At 38.3% G+C, this 26,294-nt stretch overlaps 1 protein-coding gene across 1 annotated transcript in view; it reads right to left on the minus strand.

Annotated features, from left to right (window-relative positions):
* The window catches only part of MYO3B (myosin IIIB), a 185,294-nt gene that overhangs the window by 91,139 nt on the left and 67,861 nt on the right, over positions 1-26,294 (minus strand). Inside the window, exons 13-23 of the mRNA XM_088540356.1 lie at positions 19,979-20,134; positions 10,163-10,259; positions 9,217-9,333; positions 8,286-8,390; positions 5,055-5,138; positions 4,110-4,312; positions 3,500-3,598; positions 2,701-2,815; positions 2,192-2,318; positions 1,836-2,046; positions 197-344 (exon numbers count right to left, since the gene is read on the minus strand). Of these exons, the coding sequence (XP_088396482.1) occupies positions 197-344; positions 1,836-2,046; positions 2,192-2,318; positions 2,701-2,815; positions 3,500-3,598; positions 4,110-4,312; positions 5,055-5,138; positions 8,286-8,390; positions 9,217-9,333; positions 10,163-10,259; positions 19,979-20,134 (1,462 nt within the window). The remainder of the gene's footprint in view (positions 1-196; positions 345-1,835; positions 2,047-2,191; positions 2,319-2,700; positions 2,816-3,499; positions 3,599-4,109; positions 4,313-5,054; positions 5,139-8,285; positions 8,391-9,216; positions 9,334-10,162; positions 10,260-19,978; positions 20,135-26,294) is intronic.

Raw genomic sequence — 26,294 nt, forward strand, 5'->3', positions numbered from 1 at the left:
CATCTTCATTAGGACATTCATGACACACAGCAATACGCTCTCTCTGCCCCAACCATATCAGTTACAAAACTGTAACAACTGCTCTGAAAGACGTAGTCCTTATCTTGCCTTATTATCACATACACATTTTATGTTTTATAATGCTTTTGAATGTCAGAATTGATGATTCACACAGACTCAACAGAGTTGCCTTTACCTGCTCAAGTGCAAAGATGTGCTGATTGAAATAAAACTGGATCTGTTCATTAGCAATATTTATGCACAGCTGTTCAAATGAATTTCTTGCAAAGTTCTCAAATCCAAAAATATCTAGTATCCCAACATGCATTCCATTTTCAACATTGCTGCATGGAAAATACAAACAATAATCATAATGATGAGCATCAAGAAAAGAATTAAAATACACAGATTACATAATCAGTTCAATATGCTACAAAAAGAGAAAAAGCTTGTGCAAACATATGATGACTTGTGCATTTTTTCAACATCATTTACTCTTTTCCCTGCACTTTCATTCTCCAAACATACAGTGACATTCTCTGGAACTGTAGTAAAACAAGTGATTTCAGCGACTGGATCCCAAAATAAATACATAGGCAGTTCCTCCAGGTGGACAAATGGTGCCAAGACCTTCTAGCATGTTTTTACTACACCCACACAGCAAAATAACTGCCAAGTCTGCTGCTGCTACAGCTGCACTGCTATCAGTACACAGGCTAGCTCAAGCCTGTTTACAGCACAGTCAACACTGGAACTGCAAATTCAGTTGAGGACATGTTAGGTGATGCAGCAAAGCACCAACTAGGAATCTCCAAGGTACCTCTGAGATCAGAAATAACACAGCATATTAACATGGGGTCTTGGCAGAGCATTACACGAGAATGCCTGCTTTGATTCCAGCACCTAAGTTCATTCACAGGTTGTCTGTCTGAAAATAATAACACATCACATGCTGTGCAGATACGCTCTGAAAGGAGGAACAGTGTTCACTAAAGTTTTCACCTTAGCTTCAGCCTAAAACATGTGGGTTGTGATTATATACAGAAGCATCAACAGTGTCAGTTGGAGGTATGATAATTCCAAGACACCTTTAGTAGCACTAGCACTGTCAAGAAGGAATGAAATACTTTTGGTAGAATTCAGAACTACTATCTTTAACCTATGCTGGCAATAATCAGTCCACGGATTCTCTGTGCTACTGAGGTGTTGCTCCCTCCTTGCCATCTCCAGTCTCTCAGCAGGAAGCAAGAGTCTTATGGTCAACACAGTCACTTTCCCATCACCTGAAAGATTATTTTATTTCTAGAAATATTTATGTTGCGTGAAAAGAGCAAAGCAGCCAGATCAATACCTGGCAAAGGAAACACAAAAAAGTGCCATTAAAATGTTTCCGAAATTATCGAAGATTCAAAAATGTCAAAAATATCTCAAGCAGCAGAACAATAGTAACCTGAGATCTACATTTATTATGAGCTCAATAATGCTGAAGTACTGGAAGGACTGTGAAAACATACTAAGGTTTTCAGTGCATTCCAATTATTTACCAGCCTTTGGTAGGATTTTAATGTTTATTACATAGAAAGTGTCTCCTTAATGAATTGTGTAAGTTTTAACCACCCAGTTTCCATTGACTTCAGTAGCTAAATTCCACTCTTGGAAAATGCTGAGGTTAATGTCCTGGAAACAGAATTCAGCATCACAGCATGAAAGCCATCTTGAAGCCTTAGCCAAAATAAACACAGCATCCCTCCTGCACAATCGAAAACATATAAATGGATGAACCATCAAAGACACATGCACGGTAAATATACATGACTCAGTGATGTGTAACTTGCCATATATTTTTATCTGGCTGCAGCAAGGTATTAATACGATTTACGATCCAGCTGAAGAGTCGGCCATAAAGTGCTTTGGACATGGCATCTCGCACGTCAGCCGCTTTGTCCACAGTGTTTGTTCGGATAATAGTCTCTCCTCGTGTTACAACACAGTGGGAGGTTAGGGCCTCTTGAAGTTCTTCTGACCCAATGCTTAGCAGGGCAGCAGCTGAAAGACAATGGAGAAAAGATACATGGCTAGGATGGTGCAGTGGAAACTGCTAACACTGGCCCAACTGTCAACACACATTACAGATCCCCACAAACACAGTCAAGTTGCATTTATACAACTGACAACATTAAAGTGTATTCACCATTGTCTAAGGCTTCTGGGTTGGGAACCTCACTTTTATCTGTTTGGTGTTGTGAAGAAATGGCAGCGAACTCAATGTTTCCAGTATTTAAAATCCCACTCAGAATTCTGTACACTGAATGCACTTCCTGAAAAGATGACAAAAAGCACTTTTAAGAAACCAAATTGAATGAATTTAGTTCATGAAGGAAAAAGGTTGGTGCTGGAACAGGTGTTAAAGCTTGAAGATTGTCCGAGACCAACAGACCATTAGTTCTACTAATTTGAGTAACTGTCTACTGACACATTAAATGATGTGATACAGAACTGTGAACAGACTTGCCTAACTAAAGGCTGAAATCTCAAACTGTCTCCTGGGTGTGTGGCTTTGCTTTCACAGATTCTGCCCAAAGAGAGGCTCTGTGGCACAGATGCATATTCATAAAACCAAACAGCAGCCTGCGCACAGGCAGCAGTGGAGGTGGCTTTTAGACGTAAGATCAATAATCAAGTAGCAACTGGATCTCTTACCTCATCAGTGAATCCTATAATTCTAAAGCAGTGCTGAATGGCTTCGAACTGTCTTCCATAGGAATCTTTAGTAATAATATCCTGCATCACTCTTCCGGTTTCGTTATCAATATATCTAAATACGAGCAGGAGAAATAAAGTGCCATACTAGCAGACATACCAGTACAACACCCAATGACTTCAAAACAACTATGTAAGTTACTGGAATGAACATTCATTCAAAGTTGCTTTTAATTAAATACTTTGGTATAGTGTATATATATATATATATATATATATATATAAAATATGTATATTATATTATATTTGGTATTGTTCATACAGAGTCTTTGTTTCTGTTGCATTAACTTTTGCTTTTTCTTTGTTAATATTTGTCCACAGTGTCAGCAACATTTTGCCCCGGCCCTGACGCCACAATACAGATCGGATGCTCTCGAGGCGCAAATACAAATTAAGAAAACACAGGCCCAAAACATACTCTGGGTTCTTACTAAAGTATTATGGCATGAAAGTAAAAACAGTAATTTCTGGCAATTGCCTGAAATTACTTGAAAATAAGACAGACTATCTAAGGTAGCAAGAAACTTTTCTCCTGCTCTTCTTTAAATAGTTCAAGTTCTCAAACAAACACAAATAATGTAATTCCTTATTGTCCGTCCTCTTCTCTATTCGGAAGGATTAAAAAAGATACTTAAGGGATGGAGAAGGATTAAAAGAGATTTTAAGGCATCATACTGAAAGCAAGAGCTGATCAATAGCTATTTACAACAAGCAGTTAAAAGAAATGAGTGACAGTTACCTAGGAGGCTTCTTTTCTGGAAGCCTATATTCAGAAAGTTTCTTCTCATGATAAAGGCCAGCATAAATATAATAAAATATATGGAAATTTTTCTCCCCTCTGAAGGAAAAAAAAAAGTATCATTATAATGCACACATGTTTATTCTTGAGGTACTTTTGGACGAGGTAAAAGTAGAAGTCCTTTTTGCAAGCTCACTGAAATAGGTAACAAAGCTCCCATTGGCTTTAATGGTGAGCTAGTAGTGGTGAGCGACTGAAGACAAGTATTGCATCTGTGAAACACACAGCAGAACAGCCCATCTTAAGTGACAAAGGGTCCAGGATCAGGGTCACCTTCCTTTTTTAGGTTTAGGACTCTGGAAGCTGCACACAGTAGTGTGTGTTCTGGCATGCTGATTTTGCAGAAGGAGTAGCTACTCCAAGGAAGGCAGCAGCACTGGCTTCCACTCCGAAAAAACCGACTGACTATTCTGGTAGGCACAGCACTGTACAAAGGCTTTAGTACAGACCCTCTTGAAAACACTTAAAGCAAAACTTTTGAAAAATTACGCAAAATCCCATTATGCTATTAATGTGGAAGGGCAGATGATTAGATGATTAATGCACCTACACAGCCTGTTTTATGACTCTCGATTTTTCAAGTAGATATTCAGAAATCTTTGCTCCCATTACAGCTCCTGTGGGTGTAAACATCATTTCCAGGTACTTTCCAAAGCGACTTGAGTTATCATTGATGGCAGTGCAGGCATTTCCAAATGCTTCGACCAGAGGATTCACCTGAAGAATTTTCTCGCGCAAAGCACGGTTATTGGCCTTGACAGAACAGATACAGATCAGAAGGACTGTTAATGTATGTACTGCTTACCATCCATCTCCTGTCTTAGCTGCATAGCACCCCTTACTAGGTTCATATGGTGTTAGATACATTTTAACTGCAGTTAAACTACCTACCCACATAACAGCAGGGCCATATACCGAAATGGACAATCTCTCACAAACAGGAAAACCTGGGCTCTTTGTTCTCTGCAACTACTCAGTCTATCAGGTTTCATATATTTCAATTAAACTGCTAAAGATATCAAAAACAAAGATCATGATCTTGGTTATCATGAAGATCACCAAGATCACAATCACACAAACATATGTACTTATGGTTAATGTTATGCATTTGATTCTGCCCTCGTTGCAACTAGTAGCATTACTTACAACATTTAGATGTGTGAGTGGAAGTTTCTAAGATGAGGCCTGTAGCAAGATCTGACACTCTCTCCTGTACAAGTGATCAGTGGGATATGTCATAAACAGTGGAGAGAGCTTCACATTCTAAATGCTCGGGATTTGACATTTTTCCATTAAAAATGTCAAGTGAAGTGGAGCAGCATCATACTCTAATGCTTTTTACTTGGTACTTAAAATGCACAGTGACTCTGTCTCTGACTTAAGTGGTGCAATTCACAGGAAGAGCTTTCAGCAGGAAAGATGAGATAAAGTGGAAGCATTCGGGGGTGGGGTGGGGAGGATTCGTTTGTAGTTTTACATGAGTGGTTAGACCTACCTTCCCCAAGAAGGTCAAATGCTGGACGATCAGATGGGCACTTTCTGTCTTTCCAGCACCACTTTCTCCACTGATGATAATGCACTGACACATAAAACAAAGAAGTAAGCACACAGCTCACCACATGGTAGACAAATAGCTATTTTCAGCTATTACTGTTCCTATCTGTTATCTAATGTTTAGTACCAAGACTGCAAAATACCTTCAGGGTCAACTCCCTCAAATCCCTTTTGAAAGAAACAGCAGCAGGGGCTCAGTGTAATCATGCTTTTATTCCCTAGATTACTAAAATGTGCCTCACAATGCCTGACAGTGGTGTGCAGATGTGTGAAGGAGTGACTGAAATTCCAAGGGCTAAGACACATAATTGAGTGACCATGTCTAAAAGCTAACACGTGCCATGCATGTATGCGGCTTGCCACAAAGAATCACCGAGAACCACCACAGTGCAGTCAATGGAACATAGTTCAGCAGTGGAGCTGAGCTCCCTGCAATAATTTCGTATGAATTAACAGAAAATATGGGATACAGCTGTATTTAAAATATGTTCCATAAGTCTTCTCTGGTCGTTAAAAACAACTGTAATGCTGCTATGTAGGGAAGTTATCCTGTAGGTGATGCTACTATTCAAGCTAACACAGCAACCTGGCATCTAAACATTTCAGAAGAATATGCATCTGTTCATGGAATGATTGTAGGAGAACAGATCTGGCAGTTTGCAGCACATGCTATGTCACAGGTTCCCAAGCTGCTTTCAGACTTTGGGAGTGGCTATGAGTGTTCAAATCACTTGGTATCCTCCTTTGTGCTCGTACACTTCATGAGAAGATGGAAGAAGGCCACTAGCGTGACAGCTTTTGAACACTTCAGGTCATAGCAAGAAAGAATTCTAACACCACTTTTATTTTCTTGATTTTCAGGTGTTCAGTAGATCACCAGTACAAATATTAGTCTATTTAAAGTACAGTGTAAACTGATAGCTACTTAAAATGTTATTGCTAAGCAGCAGCATAGATTTGTGTGCTTCTGTGCAACACCTGCAAGTTATCTCGACACGGTGAACATAAAAGATTCTGTGCATGAAGAAAAGGTTAACAAACACTTAATGCAAGTTACAGAGATAAATGAAAGTGTGTGGGGGGATACTGTTATAGAAAGACAACAGTAAAAAATAATAAAGTATTATTTTCTGGACAACAGACATCACATCACTTAACCACCAAATTCAGTATACAGATTTTTTTTTTGATTTTTTTTTCCAAGTAAGGTGACATAACTGAGCTTTGTGAAAAGACTCAAAACAAGCAGTGGTTCTCTGCACAACATTTCTGATAACTGTACATCCCCAGGAGAGAGATTATCCATTCTTCCCTCCCCAGCCTGCAATTCCTTTGGGTATTTAATTCTTTTCATTTTCCATTCCTCATTATCAACTTTACTTCCAAGAGCAACTTCTGCTCTTCCACGAACAGCAGTAGAAAAGGGGGAGAGATAAGTTACAAGAAACACTATAAAAACATAGAATAATTACTGAGTACATCAGATATCACTGTACTTTATGCTCCACAATGAATATTGCTGTGCAACATTCTTGGACACCAGGCAACTTGCAGTGCCTGAGAGCAGGTGCAGGAATTTACTCTAACACAATATGTGCAATATGACACTACAGTTCATTTATTTGCTTCTTGTTCGGCAGTTTTGTTCTTCCTTGCAGATATCTAGTGATGGATTTACAGGTTTTCACAGTTAATTTAGTTGTCTCTGTGCAACTGAGGATGTTTAGCAGTACAACAGTTCAAAAATCAAAGAGCTCATATGTTTCTGCAGAACTCATAATGGCCAAAATCTGACTTCAGCTTTAGCAAAAATGTCATGTGTGCAGTCACATTTCAGGCTTTCACAAGAAAACAAAAGAAAAGCTAAACAGATTCAAGAGCATCTTTCCCTAAAGTACCAACATAAAATTGCCCAGTTCACCAAGATAAACATGCTACTGTTATCTTTCAGAAACATAAAATAGCAAATTGTACATGCTAACAGGCATACCTGAATGCCTGCAACTAATTAGCTGCCTCTGCACAAAGATCTCAGTGCAAATTAATTCTTAAGCAAGTATTGAAGATATATAATATTAAAAATCTACAAAATTAGCCCGAAGGGCTCATGTTAAAACTGATCTTTTTCCTGCAGATAGCAAGTTATCATGTAATTTATACTACATGAGTATTTGTTTTGCTTAATGTCTCCATCAAAAGCCATGTAAGACTTACATAGGTACCAGCCATACCTCAGAGCAGCAAACTTCTGCAAACTCAGTCGAATCCCTTTATCTTTCTTCAGATTTAACTTCCATTTTATTAGTTGTGTTTGTATGGTATTTTCTCAGTGTGGTTTTGGTATTATTTTCATCTGCTTTTGTGATTTTAAAATACATTATCTATGAATCATTGTGTGGTATGTGGGGAAATATCACAGAAGTACTTTATAAATGAAATGACTATTAGCTCCCAATATCCATGTGTATATATATACACATATATAACATATGTTGAGAAGAGAACAAAATTGCAATCTTAAAAATATTATAAAAAGGAATCCAGCTTCTGCAGCACTGTATTCCATTGGCATTAAAATCATTGGTATATAATTGGATTTGTGTCCTCATTACTTTATATTAGAACTACCCTTAATATATTTTACCACAAAAATAAGTGAACACAAAGTCAATGGTTCATATTTTCTGTGACTTGCAGTCACAAGAACTGATTATCCACTGCTTGATAACACCTTTATGCAAAAGAGGGGTTGAAACTCCATTTATCAGCAACAGCACTGAGACCCTCTGTTCCACACCACAGTAAATGATGACAGTACCAAGGACAAGGGGGATCAGTATTAGGGTGAACAGCAGTGACAGGCAGTTGGCCTTAACGGCCAGCACTTCACAGGCATCCATGAAATCATGCCAAGTAATCCTAGAATAGCCTTTGCCCTTTTAATTTCTTTTATGTTACTCTGTCCTCTTAAAAATTTCTAAGCCTGACTGGATTTTTACTGCTTTTTCATTTGTTTGGTTGGGTTTTTTCCCTCCCCCCCCCCCCCAATATAGGAATAAAAGACTTACAGAAAGAAGTTTCCCAAGTACAATGTAAAACTGAACATCAGACACACACAGCACGACGTCTCTATGATTAATGTAAAATCTAAAAGAAGTGAATGGATTCTTACCTGATCTTTGCTGGAGGTAACCATACTTTGATAGGCAGCATCCGCAGAGGCAAATATGTGTGGGGGATTGGATGAACGCTTCACACCATGATAAAGCTTGGAGAACTAAATAAGTAAAAGGAAAATGTCAGAATACCCAAGTCACATGTAAAATTAAGAACTGAGAAGAGGAACAGTACAATGGAAATAACTTCTGCCCATTAAACAGAAGACAGTTCACTTCTACCACAGAATTCCCACTGAATCACCTGGCTAAAGAGTTGTAACTCGGGCACTATTTAATTTCCGAACACAAATTATGAAACCTAAAATGTACCCCAAATTTTTATGCGCAAGACTGAGATGAGAACTATATTACAAGGAATAGGATTTCAAACATGGAACATTCAAACAGCAAAATATCTGAACTACACAAAAGGAAACTACAAAGACAGCAGTGAATCTAAAATCGCGTCTCTCTGCCTGCAATGCTGAATTAGTCACCCATGGGAAACTGAGACTGGCTCCGCCTCCCTTCTCCCTCTATGTGTGAGGATTTGTTTCCGTTTTTTTTTTCTTTTCTTTTTTTTTCTTTTTCTTTTAAGCAGCTGATGGCAGAGAACATAATAAGCCAACATTCAGAGCAATTCTTCAGGAAGCAATGGCCTCAGCACAAGGTGGCTCATGCAACTAATCTGCAGTTTCCCAGGAGAATGCCCCAGATGCCAGACAAGGGCACAAGTGCAGTTGGGACAATCCCTCCTGTGAGGAACGAGACCAAAAAGGGAGGGAAGGAGGAAGGAATATGATTTGTTGTGACGCTTGTCTGGAAGAAATAAAGGCTAAGTTTTAGTTCCTGCTCTCAGCTCCCAACATCATTTAAGGATATCAGCCAGTGGTTTTATTATAAAATGTAAGGCAAGTACTGTCCAAGTCTTGCAGTCTCTCTTACCTGTGGAGAATAAATGCTGAGATTCTGGAAGGGGTTTAAGGCTATTAAAATGTCTCCGACATAAGTATAAATTTGAAAGTCGGCATAACGTTTCTGCAGCTGATGGATAATTGTATCCTAAGAATATGACAAAAAAGAGTTTTAGTAGTTAAGATGGGGAGAGTTTTTGTGAGTAACAATTAAGAAGTAATTGTTGCAAGCCTTATTAATTATTTGTCAAACATGGCCATTACAAAAATCTAAGAAATCTTTTCAAAATTCTTGCTAATACTGTAAAACTAAGTTAGATGTTATATCCTATTTCCAAATTAGTATATTTAGCTGTACAGACCAGAGAAGTAAGATTCCCAAAGAGAAAATGTCCATACAGATTACTGCTACACTTCACTGTATGCTTCAACTTAATTTTTTATTGACTCATGAAATAACGATATTTCAAGGATTAATTTTAAAGTGATAGTTAAGAGATTTTAAGCAGAAAGCTTACTTTTTTTAAATCATATCTTTTGTTTGCTGGAATACAATTTAAAGGGCAGAAATTCAGACACGCTGCCCACAGGCCAGGTATTCATTGGTTTACCACTGTTTTTATTCAGAAGCTGTAAAGGCCATCTACATGTAGATGCCATGAATTGTAGGAAAAGAAATACTTAAAGCTAGATCTTCAAGACTAAATTCAAATTTTAGGAAATTCACAAAATAATTTAAATTGACACTACTCATAATTAAATTCTTCCACATAATAGGATTTTTTGCTACTGTTTTCATGTCACTATGTAGAATATTATTGAAGAGATGATAGCAGAATATGACAGTTCTTTTTCCAAGCTTCAACATGAACTTCGTGAGAAGAAATTCTTCTTGCTGTTAAAAGAGCCTAAAAAGCGGAAATGGACAAAATGTGAGGCATTAATTGCCAGAAATTGTTACTTAGATGGTACAGTACCTCATCTAGCACCTCTAGATTTACCAGATCATCATCTAGTGAGTACTTGTCAGCTCCATCCACATGGTAAGGTCTTCTAGTATGCATTCGTTCATGCCTGGAAGTTAGACGACCAGCACAGACAACAGTGTTATAAAACCACCTCAAGGAAGGCAATAGAAGAGGCAATGAGAAGACATTAGTGGATGTCTTTTTCATGCAGAAAATACAGGTGCATTCTCAAATACATCTGTTTGAAATATCATTTTATAAAATCTCTATATGGACTTTTTGAGTGTACTATCCCTGTTTTCTCTTTCATAATATGTAATTCTGATCTATCAATGTTCAGAAATGAAAATTTACCTGCAGACTTGCTATTTCCTACAGAAAGGTATATAAAAAAAAGTCTTCCTGTTTCCCCTTCCCTTACTGATATAAGCTAATAATGTACCACTTCTTGTAATTAAATTCCCCTCACCCTTTAGCATTACCATCTATTGAGGCTACAACAAGTAATAAGTAATATCCCGTTACCTTGGTGCATGCCAAAGTGTCTCCTCAGATGACCCTAGATCTGGTCCAAAAGAACACTTTTGAACCATGACTGCCATCAGACTCTAAATTGTATGGATGTTCAGTCTGCTTGTCCTCAGAGATTTAAGCCACACAATAAGTAGCAGAGACAAACTGTCACATAACCCCTTTATAATCAGATTATACTGAAGGAATCTCTGAAAATGCTGTGTATATGTTTTTAAACAACATATCTTGTTTCAGGAAGAAACAGGGACAAATCAAAAGCGTATAATGTATCTTCCACAGAGGGGGTGAAATGTGAAGGCTGTAAGCACAACTATGCTCTTCTTTACAGCAAACATAATCAAAGCACAGTGGAAGGACACCCACCGAGACACAGCCTGCATCCTGCTGAGTAACATTTAGCATTGATCCTCAGTGACAGTCCCTGACAGCTTGTTCTGCACTGGCTGCCACATAGAAAGTAGGAATCACATGACCATGCATGCAGAACCAATGCTAAATATTATGTCAAGCAACACTGGGACGTTACCAGGACACTGCAGGAAATACTGTTATTCTACAAGGAGGTTAACATGAACATGCTGCAGCTCTTCTTCTTCTTTTTTTTTTTTTTTTTTTCCTATTCCAACCACAACTTGATATATACTCATGGAAGCCTATTTCAAAAACAAACATTGAATTCTTTCTTTTTTAACACTTTTCATGCATTTACATTTCAATCAAGTTAGATTTCATTCAGTAAAGATAATATTTTCCTATCCACATGCAATTATATCACCACATAAAGAGCAATTATTGCTCAGAAAGCCTCTAACAAAGAGGAAAGAGGAGGAGTGTCAACTATGTCTAGACTTTCATTGATAACTAAATTACATTTAGGGATTCTCATTCTTGATGTCTATTTTTATTTACTTCTTGTTTACTTTTGGCTATGGTATGAGTTCTGGAAAACTATTCTGTAATGGCTTATTTGAATTGTGATTAAGCTGTAAACTGTTTTGTCAGCTAGGAAATAAAATACAGATAACACAGAGGTTTTGCTGACAGGCCTGCCCTGTCTTATATCCTGCATTCCTGAACAGAAATGGTTGCTTCTTTGATGCTGCATATAGAAAGAAATGAAAGATGAAGAACACAAACAGGAAGGAATGGAAGAAAAATTATTACAATACGTATTATTTCCAGGGGGGAGTGTAATGTGAATTTGTTCAAGTTCTGTCAATTAATTTTTTCAGATATTTGTTTAGGTGCTTCTCTTTTCTTTTTTTTTTTTTTTTTAAACTAGCAACTGTACTGAGAAAAATGGCATTTTGCTGACCAGCCAGAACCTTAGGCAGTATGACACTGTGGAAGTGGTGTAACATACTACTATTCTTTTTGTATCTGTTCCTGGTTTAAACCAGGATTCAAAAAGGATTCTCAGTTGCAGAGAAGAATGTTGCTGCAGATGGGAACATCCATCAGTCCACAAAGGAAGCAAATATTTTAATAGCAATAGCTAGACGTTATAACTAACATACTCATTGCAGAAGCTATTTCTTCCTAAACTAAACCATCACAAGCCCAATATTAAATTGTCATTGGCTGCAAGTATGTACGGTTGCATCTACCAGAGGTGCAGAGAGTAGGGGGAAGGGGGCACATTCAAACCTAAGCATCTCTAATTGCAAAATAGCTTTGTAAACTAATCTGTTATCTGATTGTGTATTCAACTCCTGCTGTTTGTTCTCCTTAGGTGATAAATGAATCAATTTTGTTACTGGAGAGCTTAACCTTGTTTAAATAAATAATTAAGGAAACTAGTCTTGGTCAGATATAAGTAAAATATAGATACTGTTCTGTATACTTTCTTGTGCTTAACTCATTTTCCTAAGTACATGATTAGGAAGAGGATATTAGGAGCATAACATCACATTAGCTTCAAATCTCCTGCTGGCCTCATCAGTTTTCTATTGACCGTATGTCCTGCAGATATGTTGACGAGTAGGGAGAATACAGGTAGTAATGATTATTATTTTTCACAGTTTTACATCATATGCATGCTCTTGCTTTTAAAATGTTTTCTGTGTATATATATATATACATATATTTATTTTATGCAGAAGCAAACATTCCTTACTGTGGAAATAACTATCAGTATAATTCTTTCTGCATAGAAAAGCAGAATTGACAGCCTTTAACAATTACCCTTCTCTTTGTAATAATCTATAAAAATGTCCATATTCCAGACAAAATGATAAAAGATGTGGGTTATTTGCCTATCTTGTAATGTTCTGAATCATCCCCTGAAGGATGCGGTCTCTCCACTGACAAGGAGCCTAATGGGTCAGTCAGTCAAGGTACGTAACGTTATAAAACCTAAAGAGTAGTAATGGATTTATGGTAAAAGTCTGGCGATGAGCACTGTCTTTTAAGAAATGTTTTGCCCACACGACCACTATCCCCTCACCTGTTTACCTGGCAGAAATACTGAGGAGGGACAAAACTTTCTTGGATTTTAGAGGAGCAGCAAGAGGGGAGATGCATTTCTTCCTCAGGAAAAAGAACTTCATGAAGAGGGCAGCATTGATTTGTTCTCTTTCTGGGGAGGAAATAGTTTGAAATGATCTTTTTCTTTGTACTGAATGCCAGTCATAGTAACGGAAGCGCACTGCCAACAGCAGTATGCATAAAACACTGACATACATCCTCCATCCTCACTTCCACTTCTGCCCTGTATATTTTCGCAGCTTTCCAGCTTGCCCTCCCCTCCATGACCCTGCTATCAAGCTGAAGATGTTGCACCTTGCGTTTACTTGACATGGAAGTTTGGTCCTATCTTCCTTTTGCCATCAAGTTCTGCTGAGCTCCACAGGAAGTCAGGTCTGCTCAGAGGGGAAGTTCATGGCAAAATGAACTCTCAGAGCAACAGGAGTACTTAGGAAGCCTTAGTCAACTTCTGGTGAGTGAAAATCTAAATACATACTAATACATACTTCCGTACAGGAAAGTCATCTTGCTGGGCGGTCCAGCTCAAGGAATAAGGCAATGCTAGCCAAGTATTTTATGTTAACTGGGAAGTCTTCTTCCTCAGCTCTCTCCCTTTCACCCCTAACATTTCTCTGGAAGGGAACCTTTACTTTGGCTTCTTGCTGCAATTAAATATTTGATGTTTACTCTTTTTTGTTTTGTTTTTCTGGGATTCACAGAGAGCAAAAAAAAAAAACAGTTTCTGCATTCATGTACACATTCTTCATTCTTCTTTACATTATTACTATTGTTTAGGATAAGACAGCATTGTAGCCAAACTGAGATTTAACACAACAAGAACAATTAGTAGAAAATTTGCTATTGACATATCAGGGAAGCATGGCCTCTTTCCTGTGCATTGCAAATGGACAGGAGCAAAATATTCACCACCCCATTTCAGCTTGGAATAAAACTTTAAAGATGATAACAGAAACATTGACATAACCTTAATTGCAACAATATAACTGCTGCAACCATAATAAAATCTGTATAACCTCCAGTGAGAACATGTACACTGTAACAAGACAAAAAAAAAAAGGATCTCGGGATCGCATTAGCTTTGAGGGTTTTTGAAATTTAAACCAAAGTCCCCTGATATTCACGCAGAAGAATTGTACTTAGCCCACATTAAATCCTGAGTGTTCAGCATTTTACAATCAGAGGACTATTTTTGTTTCTGTTACTGTTATTATCTCTGAGTCCAAAGGAAATTACTGGCTGTCTGCAATCAAGTTCCTTGCAGTTAATTGCTTCAAAGCTAAATGTGAGCTGGCAAAGCTGCTGCATATCTGTTTGTAAGAATTACTTCCTTGGACAGACTGCTACTGTAATCCAGCTGGCTAAGGGAAGGGAAAAACTGCCCGGGCACCACAGCCTCACCCAGGTGTCTGACGAGGTGGCCTGAACATACCAGGTCTTACACGACCTGTTCCTCATTACAGGAACCAGCTTCTAAACAGCGACCAGCAGTGGCACATTGGCCCAGAATGGCCTGGAACAGTAAACTCCTAACTTTTACTGTACACAGTAAACTTGTTTACAAACTTGTTGACCCAAACACCAGAAGTTTTCTCACACTTTAAAAAACTGAAACCAGAGGTTGGTAGAAGAGCTTTTCTTGTTTATTCCCAAGAAAACTATTTATAGAGAAGAACATAAGCTACCCAGACTGCAGGAAAATCTTTGAGAGAAGAATGAGTCACGTCTGGAGTTGGCCTCTTCAAAGCTGCTGATAACTGGGAAACAGCAACTATAACCAAAACCATTTGATATTTGATCAACATTAACTTCCAAACACCAGCTCAATTATGGGAATTTTAGATGAGAAATTAGTTATTAATCACTTGAGGAAATATGGAAGACCGTGGTTTTGCTCAACTTAAGCTACAGTGATAACTTGATAGACAGGTATAAAATATAAAATAAAGGCAGATGTCAACTGATCGTTATTATCATCTTTATGCTATATTACAATTACTATAGACTTATCCACTGCATTTGGCAAAGCTTACCCACATTCACTGCCCCTGGAGCAGGTTAATACCACAGAGGGACATACAAATGAAATATAATTAACACCTACACTAGAAATGATATCCGAAACTTTTTCATCTTCTAGTACCAGAAAAAAATCTACAACACATACTCTAAAGTTCTCTTCAGACACTTTGTATTTGGACCTCCATGAGATATTTTTCAATCACAAGAGTATCTAAAACTTTCAATGATGGCTCCAGAGAATGTCACCGAGGCAACATTCTTAGACTGCATATGGTAGACTTTTCTCTCACATTTCTTAGCTTTTAATGGCTTATTTTCCTTCCTGATGTTCTGCTCCTCCTCCACTCCAAAGACAGAAACAGATCTGCTATTACATTTGAATTTCTCCATACCATACAATGCTGTGACTTTGCCTTTTTAGATTTTCTCCTGATTATTGGATACAGGGACTTAGTATTTTCAGGTTACGGATAAACTGATGTCTTTTTAATTGTTGAACAGTCAAGTAAAAAAAAAGAAAAGAAAAAAAAAACAGAAATATTTCCATTCATTTCATTCACTTTTACTGATTGTTGATACTTTTCAAACTTTCAGTTACACATTAAAAATAATTACATTTTTACATTAATCCTACTCACAAACCATTCACAAGTTTTGTTTGTTTTTGATGAAACAACATAGAATGTTTGCATTTTGGATAATCCTTGAAGCAGGATGCAAGAAATTTATGTAAGGAAAGACTAGAAGAATGGCTGGATTATTGGGGTTCCAAATTTGAGTTTCCTTTTAAATATTTCCATTATAATCTCCATGGTCTCCCCTAAACATTATCTGTGAAATATTATATATAATTTTTTTCCCACTGCTTAAACACTGAGCCAACTGCCGGCTTTGCCATGTTTGAATTAAGTTCTGACAAGCATAAAAAGATTTAACCCAGTATTTGACTGGATTTATAAATAAACTTCAGGGACCATGCCCCCTTTCTGCAGTACACTTTGCCAATGGAGTCAGCACAGTGTCATTTAACATTTAGAAATATTAGGAAACAGACTAAGCCCCATATGACTTCTTCCTTCAACAGGCTGGCAATCAGCCTGGATGCCAGAATCTCTTGCACTATGAATCAAAAAAGCAACTGACCACAAAAACGAGTTCAAGAGATTGAAAAATATGTTCAGAAGAGCTCTTTTTACAATCTCCCTTAGTTGATTATTCCACCATACCCAAACACTGTTTAACAAAACTATTATCTACAGAAATAAAGCAAATCCCTAATTTGCTTAAAAGCAAAATGCTTAAAAGCAAGAACAATAACCACACTACAATGCATCTTGACCCAGAGTCTTTCCAGCCTTTGGGACAGAAAGAGTGGCACAAAAAATGGCTAGAGTTTCAGGTGCTATGCATTTTTCTCCTCAAGAACAGGTCTGCAATAACCAAAGGTATGTTAGGTGCTTTATGGAACAGAAGCTAACTTGAACTTGCTTGGGAACCTGGAAGCTGGCGAAGTGGCTCAGCAATACCTGTGTACTGTACTCCTTTCCACTGCACTACCTAGAACTTGCGCTCAACTGCTGGCTCAGCCCTTTATGCACATATTATCTAAATCCCAAAAAATAAAAACAAAGATGCTTACATTGGCTTGTACAGCCCATTTTTCCCCAGTAGCACCCTTAAATTCTTAATAAGAGAAAATTTAGTCATGAATAAATTTAAATAAATCTGAGTATACCTTCATTGAGGTAAACCAAGACGAATTCTGTCAAAGCTGGATAAATGCCTGGATAAATAGCTTAGACTAAGTCATACTGCTTGGCATCCTGCAGTCACACCTTTGCATATAGTGTGGTCAGGCCACAAAAATAACTATGCCATTTAAACAGCCTCAACGTATCTGTCACCCAACAGGGGCAAAGTGATTTTATATCCTGCCTCCTCAGAGCTTTTCTTCTAAGTAAAGGCATGGTTAGAAAAAGTGGATCACATCAAACTGAGAGATTTGGTCTCTTTTGCTGCTGCACTCCTTCCCCTGAGCTGACCAGCTCACAATGCTGGCAGACAAATAATGCAACCAGTAAACAGTAATTGTTGGTACAGCTGGTATCTTCCTCTTTTCCTTTCACCAGCCTGCTTCCAGTTCCTGTTGAGTACATTGCAGAGCAACAGTATGAATCATAAGCAAGCACATAACATCTCTAAGTCAGCAGGACTGAATTCCTATCCTGCATGCTTGCTCTCAAGCACAATGATCTTAACCAAGTGCCCAAAATAGACTGAAGTAGACACCGGGTAGAGATTCCTATAAAGTACACGCAAAGGCTGACTCAGTAAAGAACCGGAAGATGCAAATGCAAAGCACTCAGGGATCACTTCATGAGTTCCCGGTTTTCTTCACAACACAAGTGCTGTTAACAGCGTTGTCCTGACTCTAGAGCTTTTCAGCCTGTCCTCTAGGACTTCCACACCATATGACAGGGTAAATGGGAGAAGATATTCCTTTACTTATCTATATCATGATCACAGATCATGACTGATCTATAGTGTTGCTATACTATTAAAAATGGCATCCACATTTTTATGTTAACATATATCTCAGAACAGCAAAGGATTAATGCACTTTTTCTTGTACCTGTCAGGTGAATAGCAATACCCAGAAAAAGAGCATGCTCATATATTCAGAAGTACGGTATAAAGGTTTAACTAAACGGCCAATTTACTTAGAATGGTGACTATACATTCCAAATGACTTCCGGGGATCACTACAAATGAATGCCAAAAAATTTCTTCACAGTACCACCTGGTCATGTTGTTCTGCATATCAAATTCTGTACTAAAAATTATTTTATAAAAACATCAGAGAGTTTTTTTATGCTCTCTTTATTAATACCACTTTTTATAGGGGGTACTTTCTCCATATTATGGAGCCAAGCTCTTTACTATTATGAGTCTATCTCTCTGATAAAAATTATAATTATACACTCCTGATAGGTCTGATAGGTTGATGAGTCTGTGACTTAGGTATCAATTGAAATCAAAAAGTGAACTCAGTGGTGATTAAAAAAAAAAAAAAAAACATGCATCTAGTGAGGAACAACAGGAATAGATAAATGATTTGAAAAAGAGAAGAACCTGGATTAGGACTTCCTGAAGAAAAGGAAGCCTGGGAACACAAGCAACTGGAAGGCCAGAAGTAGAACAACAACTGGGTCTAGGAGGAGAACAAGGCCTTGCGGTTAAAGAAAATGAGCAGTGAACGGAGACTGATCGGTGAGATAAGGCACTGAGAAAAGGAACATGGTGCTAGTTGGCCATGCAGAATACAGGCAATAACAGGACTAGGCAGAGGAATAGAGTCTTCTTCAAACCTGCAGGCTGCGGGTGGTATTGTACCACTCTGCAAATCACCACTGCTGGTGAAGAACAGCGAGGTGAGACAGGTTAAGGGGTGACAGGACGGACAGGTTCAGCCTCCATTAGGTAAGCACTGAGTCGTACTGGAGGTGGTGGGAAGCAAAATCCCTCCCCTTGCACCAGTCCTGCATTAGCACAGGCGAGCCACCTGCCTAGCACTGCACTCCCTACTTGTTATGGAAAGGGTTGAGGAAAGAAATGCAGGCTTGGTCTTGAGTCCTGCTCACCCCAAATTATGGAGACAGAACCATGAGGAGGAATACATTTCACAGCTCCTCTTAGTACAAGGATCATTTCACTCTGTGTAGATTTTCTATATGGTCAACAGCTGGGAAAACTCAGATACCTTTCTCCCCATCCAACCCACAGCTGTATGCAATCCAATTTGTGAGGCATTACGTGGAGGAGATCTGCGTAGAAGACAAGGTGCAACAAAATCTTCCAGGATAACTGGGACATATTTAGCAAAGAAAGCACACACACACACACAAAACAAAAAACGGAGAAATCATCTTCAGCTTGAAACTGTACTTGCAGCCATTCCTATATTTAACTTTAGCATTCTGCAGGGGGCTTTGACCATTTAGGCTAGACTCTTAAAACATATAAGTATATACATGTTATGACTTCTGAATCACGACATTTAATTTTCTTCATCAACATTAGTAGGTGTTTGTTTATAATAATGAGCCAGACCTCATCTTGCACTACAAAGATTTCGTATCAGAGAATGATTGCTGAGCTCGGGACCTTGTGTTCATGTGCATTTAATTCTATTTCAAAACAGTGAAATTCTGCCACCCTCTGGACAACAATCAAAATAAAACATATTTACAATCAGCCCCTAAAGTGAAAAATACCTTCTGACACTGTTGAACAATCACAACTTTTCAAGCATTTTTGAAATTACTTTTTAGGTTGTGTAAGAAATGGTAGTTCTTATTAAACTTCAGAGAAGACAATTATTCTTAGTGTTTACCTAGAGAAAATACTCTTCAAAGTTCTCAGTTCTGATTTCTGGAAACCAAGAATTTGCACTAGAGAAAGAATCGCTTGCTACACACCACGTTTCTTGCAGTCTTTTCTCAACCTGACTGCTGACCTGTGTATGTGGAAAACACCATTCCCTAAGCAGGGGAGTTGGACTAGATGACCTCTAGAGGTGCCTTCCGATCTTAAGCATTCTATGATTCTATGATTGCATAGCCTCTTTATATTTAATACTCCATATTTATTAGATACTCACAGTATCTAATTAATGCCTCCATATAAGCATATGAAACAGTAAATATTTGTGCATTCCAAATTACAAACTGTGCTTCCAGGGTAAGTGTAGAAAGGGAAGGTTGAAGAATATACAGTGTACAGTACCTTGTTTTGGCTACAGAGCCCAGCTGCTGCTGTTCTTGGATGAGCTCAGCCAGCTGTTTTTGCAGAGACATATCTTTACCATGTACTTGTTTAATAAATGGATGTTCCAAAAGGTGGGTGACTGAAGGACGCTTTTCAAAGTCCTTAATAAGACACCTATGACAGAGAAAGAGTGGTCTGGGAGCAATGATATTCAATTACAGCATGATTTGACTTAGCTTACTGTGTAGTTGTTTCTTGTTGATTCTTTTCCCACAAACTTGAGTTCCTCAGCACTCAAAGGAACTATATTTATTTTTCCATTACAGTGCAATAAATTTGGCACAGGTACTTAACTAAGCATATTCACTATACAACCACACTACTATAAAGTGCATGAATTTGAGCCAGTAAACTTACTTCAATCTAGTTTACCATAAAAAAGACATCTTCTAACTGCTCTACATTTAATATACATTAAACATAGCCAGAGACCAACAAGCAGTATCTCACTCAGTGTATTTTTCTAGTGTTTTTCCAATAAGCATTTTGAACAAGAACTGCAGAACACAGCCTAATGAAAAACACAAGCGACATTTGTGAGGCAACACTAGCCAGAAGAACATGGAACAGCTTTGTTCTGTTTTAATATCAATGTTTCTGCTAGTTCTTATACACTGTAATGATAAGTGGCAATGTAAGGATCACAGAAAATTCTGCAAGCCCACATAATTCAGAGTAGAATAGAAATAAGTAAGCAGGGATTTAAATGCTGGCCAGGGTAACAAAGTTCTGTTTGTGATAGGGACAGGTGATCTAGTAATAAAGAGAGACATTCTATTTATTAGGACAAAATAAAGTGTCATGTCAATTTGTATAATCAAGATTTAAAACTGTGGAGGTCAATATTAAAGTATAATTATTTTCTGTACAATAAATCAGAAATAATACATTACAAACAGAAAAGTGATTTAATGGGATAAAAGCTCTTCAGTTGTCTCCTCCAATTTCTCTTTAATTTATCTTACTCAAAAGAATAATTGAAATTCTTTGAGAACATGAAAAAGAAAGGTGCAATTCAATATATATCTCCATTTTGCAGCCCAAGATGAGTTTATATGAGAATGAGAAGCATTCATAATAACATACTTCACAATTACATTTCATATTTACTAATATTGACACAGTTATTGTACATATACATATACGTAAAATTCTTCCTTAACATGGGACACAAATCACAAATAAAGATTATCTTCATCAGTAAAAATTCAGTGCCTTTTACAGTAATGTTGACAGTATCAATAGCAATTAAGATTTTGCAAACTTTAAATTATCTCTAAAGTATCATACACATTTACAGATTTCCAAAATTATCAAACACATTAGCAGCAATTAAAGCTCAGGCTCACCTTAAACATTTCACTGACGGCTAAGCTCTGTTCTTAAAATGATCCTGCAATATCTTTGGACTTAACTTGAATATGTTAGGTTCTTGAAGACCATTTTCCCAGCCTTTTCCCGCTACATCACACCCAGAAAAGACAGCAAAACATGCCACAGGTTTTAGATCTATTATAGTTAATTTTGCTCTCAGTTAGAACTGGTGCCTCCTGACAGAAAAACTAAACCAACAGAACCTGCATTATCTCCATTCCTGTGAGCACAAGGCCATAAATACCACCCCTGCCCTCCCATGGAAAGAAATCCATCATCAGCCTTTCGCAGATTCTGACCTCCCCCCTTTTTCTTTTGTTATCCTTGTTTTCTAAAAGTCAATACATCCACACGTACACTATGGTACATGCCAATCCTCGCAGTATTTGTTTCCTAAAAAAAAGGCAAGAAGCATGTGAAAGGAGAGACACCATTAATCTGAAAAGGAAAAAAAAAAAATTCTGGGCTGTATATAGAAATACGGATCGACGGCAAGTGTCTTAAGTGGAGATTTCCTTCTGAAAAGCTCTTAACTCGTGGATTTCTTTTACCTCTTTTAACAGTAATCACAAATTACATACAGTAGTTACAAATTACATAGAGTATTATGCATGCTATATTCTTAATATGTAACTATTCCTGTTACATTTGAATACATCTGGGAAGTGAAGATAGGTCATTACAGCTACTTTTTAAGACAATAAAATCACTAGATTTTGGATGGAATCTCTAGATTACTCGATTCCACACAGAATAGCCAGTGTTTACCTAAAGTGCTAAGAACATGAAAAGCTTTTGCCTTGTGGTGCAAAGATATTTAAATAAATTTGGAAGACCAGTGGACCTACAGTGATGCTCTATTGACAAGATCCAGATTCACAGAAGGGTTGAGGTTGGAAGGGACCTCTAGAGATCATCTAGTCCAACCCCCCTGCTCCAGCAGGGACACCTAGAGCACATGGCACAGGGTGGCATCCAGACGGGTTTGGAAGATCTCCAGAGAAGGAGACTCCACAACCTCTCTGGGCAGGCTGTGCCAGGGCTCTGTCACCCTCACAGGAAAGAAGTTTTTCCTCCCATGCAGATGGAACTTCCTGTGTTTCAACTTGTACCCATTACCCCTTGTCCTGTCACCGGCCACCACGGAGAAGAGTTTGGCCCCATCCTCCCTACATTCTCCCCTCAGGTACTTGCAATAAGTATACACATATATGTTGCATAGGTGAAATACAGAGATATCCAGGATCCTGAAATCATTGAGAAAGTCTGACAAGAAGGGAAAACATTCTACTGGCTTATCCATTGCATGCTGACCTGCAACCTGTTTAGGACTGCCATGTATTTTAATGGGCAAAGGTAAGTTCTGCGAGGGAGAAGGTTGCCCAAGGTGCCCTTCTGTCGCCAATCTGTTTATTCTGCCCTCTGTTTATTCACTTCCCATGTGTGCTACTCCTCAGCTTTACAACTCCAAAAGAATTTCACATATCCTTTTATCCATATGCAACCTTCTTTCTTGGGCAATAAGGTACTTCAGAGAAGAGACTGCCAGAAGAATGCAAATCTCCACTGAAGTTAGTTTAATCCATACAATTAAACAGCAAGTTCCTAGCACATGAGGAAGACAGCAGCAGAAAGAACACAGGCCACAGGGAATGAAAGTGTATATAGATTAACACACTCCTTTTTGCCCCAAAGCAGAACGGAAGTGTTGACCTGACCAATTATGGAATTACTCCTTATTACATCCTAAGACTCGTCACCAGCACCCAGCTTAGTCACAGCACTTGACCAGCTATCTCCAGGCTCTGTGCACACTTACACAATCAACACTGGTTTGGTCTGCTGAGGCTCAGCGCAGGTGGGACCACGTGTTTCTCCTTACGTTTCTCCTTTTGGTACATATTCATATTTCTTCTCTATATAGACAAGCACTCCAAGGAATACCCTGCTTCTGTGCCCAGCCACTTCAACTGAACTGTGCCAAATGGCACACTGAATGCATACAGCTGTTCTTAGCTAATGTTCTTGGACCACCACCTATGTACAAGTGAGAAAAATGAAGTTATCAGGCTCCCGGAATCACTTCCAATGTTTAGTGAGGTATTACCTTCTGCACTGGTAGCAGAGTTGACACTCTACTGTCCTGCAGCAAAAGTTAGTATTAATTAACATCAATGTTGAGCCCAAGCAGAGAAGCAGCAGGGTGCTGAGGAGTTTTCCTCATGTCTGAGGAAAGGAGAAAACTAAAATATCATCATATGCTCATCTGAACACACATTTAAGATCAACTTGGACAGTTAGATTAGGCACTTTCAAACATCAACCACGGTGTAATTATATATAAAAATAAGAAATGCAGTGCAGCTGCAAACAAAACCAAATTGTTTGGCCAATGAAAAATATGTGGGGGGGGGAAAAAAAAAAAAAAAAAGCCTTAAGTTGTGAGAATGTCTTGCACCGGACAAATCGATGGGTTTTATATGACATATGATGAAAATAATGGCCATATCTGGTCTGTTATTTTTAGGATATAAAATGTCAAGCCTAAGCAAGTCCAGAATGAAAATGAAACAAACATTTTACATGTTGGCCTTGAGGAAAGTCAATCCAACACCTAATTTGAAATTCTAGTATCCTCCATCATGCTTTCTTAGCTGAAAATTAATTCTCAGAATTCATTAGTGTCAGTACATTAAACATAGGTTGGAGCCATTTGCTGCAGTCTCACAGCTAAGCTCCTAAGCACCGTTTCCATTCTGCCACAATTACAGGCAAAGAAGCATTTATTAGCAGGGAACAAGAACAGACTCCCATACATGCTGGCCTGTCTGAGGCAGCCTCTAAAAATTCGCAGGCTGCTTGCACTCGAGTGATAACATTGTTGGAATTGCTGGGTCTCAACAATGTAAACTGCCATTTGCAAGTAGCAAATCAGATGACTGAGAGGGGAGCTATTTATCAGCATTTGTGAGCTAATATTTACTAATGAATAAATGGAAGAACTAGATTTCATAAGAACTGCAATAGTGGTCTAAATCTCCTGTGTATTCAGAAAAAGAAAACAATTACTAATGCAATTAATTATTGCTGGCAAACCTAAATTGAGCAGCAGCAGTATTTCTTTTAGAAATCCTCTTTCATCAGATCCATTATGATCCTTTTGGCCACAAATACTTTCTTTAAAAATAACAGTAAGTCAGTCCAACCCTTATAGCTTAGGTATCTTATAATTTATCTCTAGCATCTTCTTTTCTTCAGTTGCTGAATTTTAAGACTGCTAGATTTTCTGACAATCTTTCATCTACTGGCAGTGAACCGTGGGAATCTATTTTGTTTCATAAACTGAACGTCCGACCATACACCTAGTCACTGTTTATCATCTACATGCACAGAAGATGTCTCAGACTCAATATCAGAGTAGGGGAACCCACAGCACCTAGCCTAGACAAAGAAAATCTTCGATCTGTTCAATAAATAGTAACATAAACTGTTCTCAGCCACTCCCATGCTCACCACTCCCATGCTCTACCACCCTTTCCTCCCTTATCTCTACACTGTCCTGCTCTGCCCTCTCCACGCTTCGCACTGAAAAGGAGAGTTTCCATGCAATAACGGAAGGACTGAGTTTGGAATGGACCTCTGGAGATCATCTAGTCCAATCCAGGGACTTGAACAGGATTTAGGATCTTCTCGAGGGGCTTGGTTCCTCTCCTCCCAAACTCAGTAAAACATTAAGTTATCGGGTTGCCCTGAGAGCAGAGATCACCTCTCAGCAAGATATCTGGACAGATTTCCCACAGGGAAAGACTGAAAGAGAGATGTCATATTTTCTTGTTCCTCTCTCTAATCTGGGACAGGGAAGATGATGTTGTCTGGTGTGAGATATTTATTTTCTGCTCCATCTTATCAAAATCTATTTTTAGAAAACAAAATTGTAATCAGAGCAGTTATGGTTTTGTGGAGGTTTCTCCAGGACAAAGGTAGCACAGTTAAACAGAGCCCAGTTGACAGAGGAAATGACAACATCATCACTTCTAAGGACTTCTACACGAACTAGATCGTCTGCCGGGAACAGAGTCTCGGACTCTAAGTAAGACAAGATAAAACTATCCTGACAGTGAGCAAGTCCTTGACAGTTGCTGAATATTTAGGCAGCAGTCTTGCATATGGACTGGTATCATATTACTGTTTTTTTTCCTTAAGCTCTTCCAGCATATTTGGCTTTGCTGCCTATTATCCATTGTTGTCCTCTTAAAAAATCTGCACAGATATGAACAGCCCTTCACTTTGTGTTCAGACAGTGATGCTTAGCCCTTGGGGACACTTGCCCCTAGCTGAGCAGATACTAAACAATGGCACATTGCTGTGCATCTTCTTATCTGTGTATACGAGAGACTTCATGCCTCAGCACTGCGCATCATTTTTTGCATTTGGCATGAATTGTAAAGCCCTAAGTTATTTACTTTCTTCAAAGATGAGTGTTAAGGAATACTGTAGCGTTCACTTATGGCTACAAAAACTGCAAAATCAGTCTGAGATTCTATAACTTTACAGGAAAAAAAAAACTGCAGCTCTTTTATCTGCCTTGTACTCATAAGAAATTTTCTGATCAAGTCAGAATCAGATACCCTGAACAAATGTAATCTTTCTTAAGGGAACAGTAAAAGATAAAGGAAGGAAAAATAAACTCTGTGGGATTGTTCCTAACTGGTTAAAATGTTCTCTTCCTTCCTATTGACATGCAATATCCACCACTCTGTTCTTTCCTGCCTCTATTACATGAAGCTGTGGCAGACACTGGTCAGTAACACGCAGCATAAGGATGGATGGGAAAAGACATGTCTTGAATTACATTTATAATAATGATCCAGAGATGTGTCTGCTTCCCTGGAGCTTCCCT

This window comes from Tinamus guttatus, unplaced genomic scaffold, assembly GCF_059628265.1.
Source record: "Tinamus guttatus ecotype Peru unplaced genomic scaffold, ASM5962826v1 Tinamus_guttatus_pri_ptg000060l, whole genome shotgun sequence".
NCBI lineage: Eukaryota > Metazoa > Chordata > Aves > Tinamiformes > Tinamidae > Tinamus > Tinamus guttatus.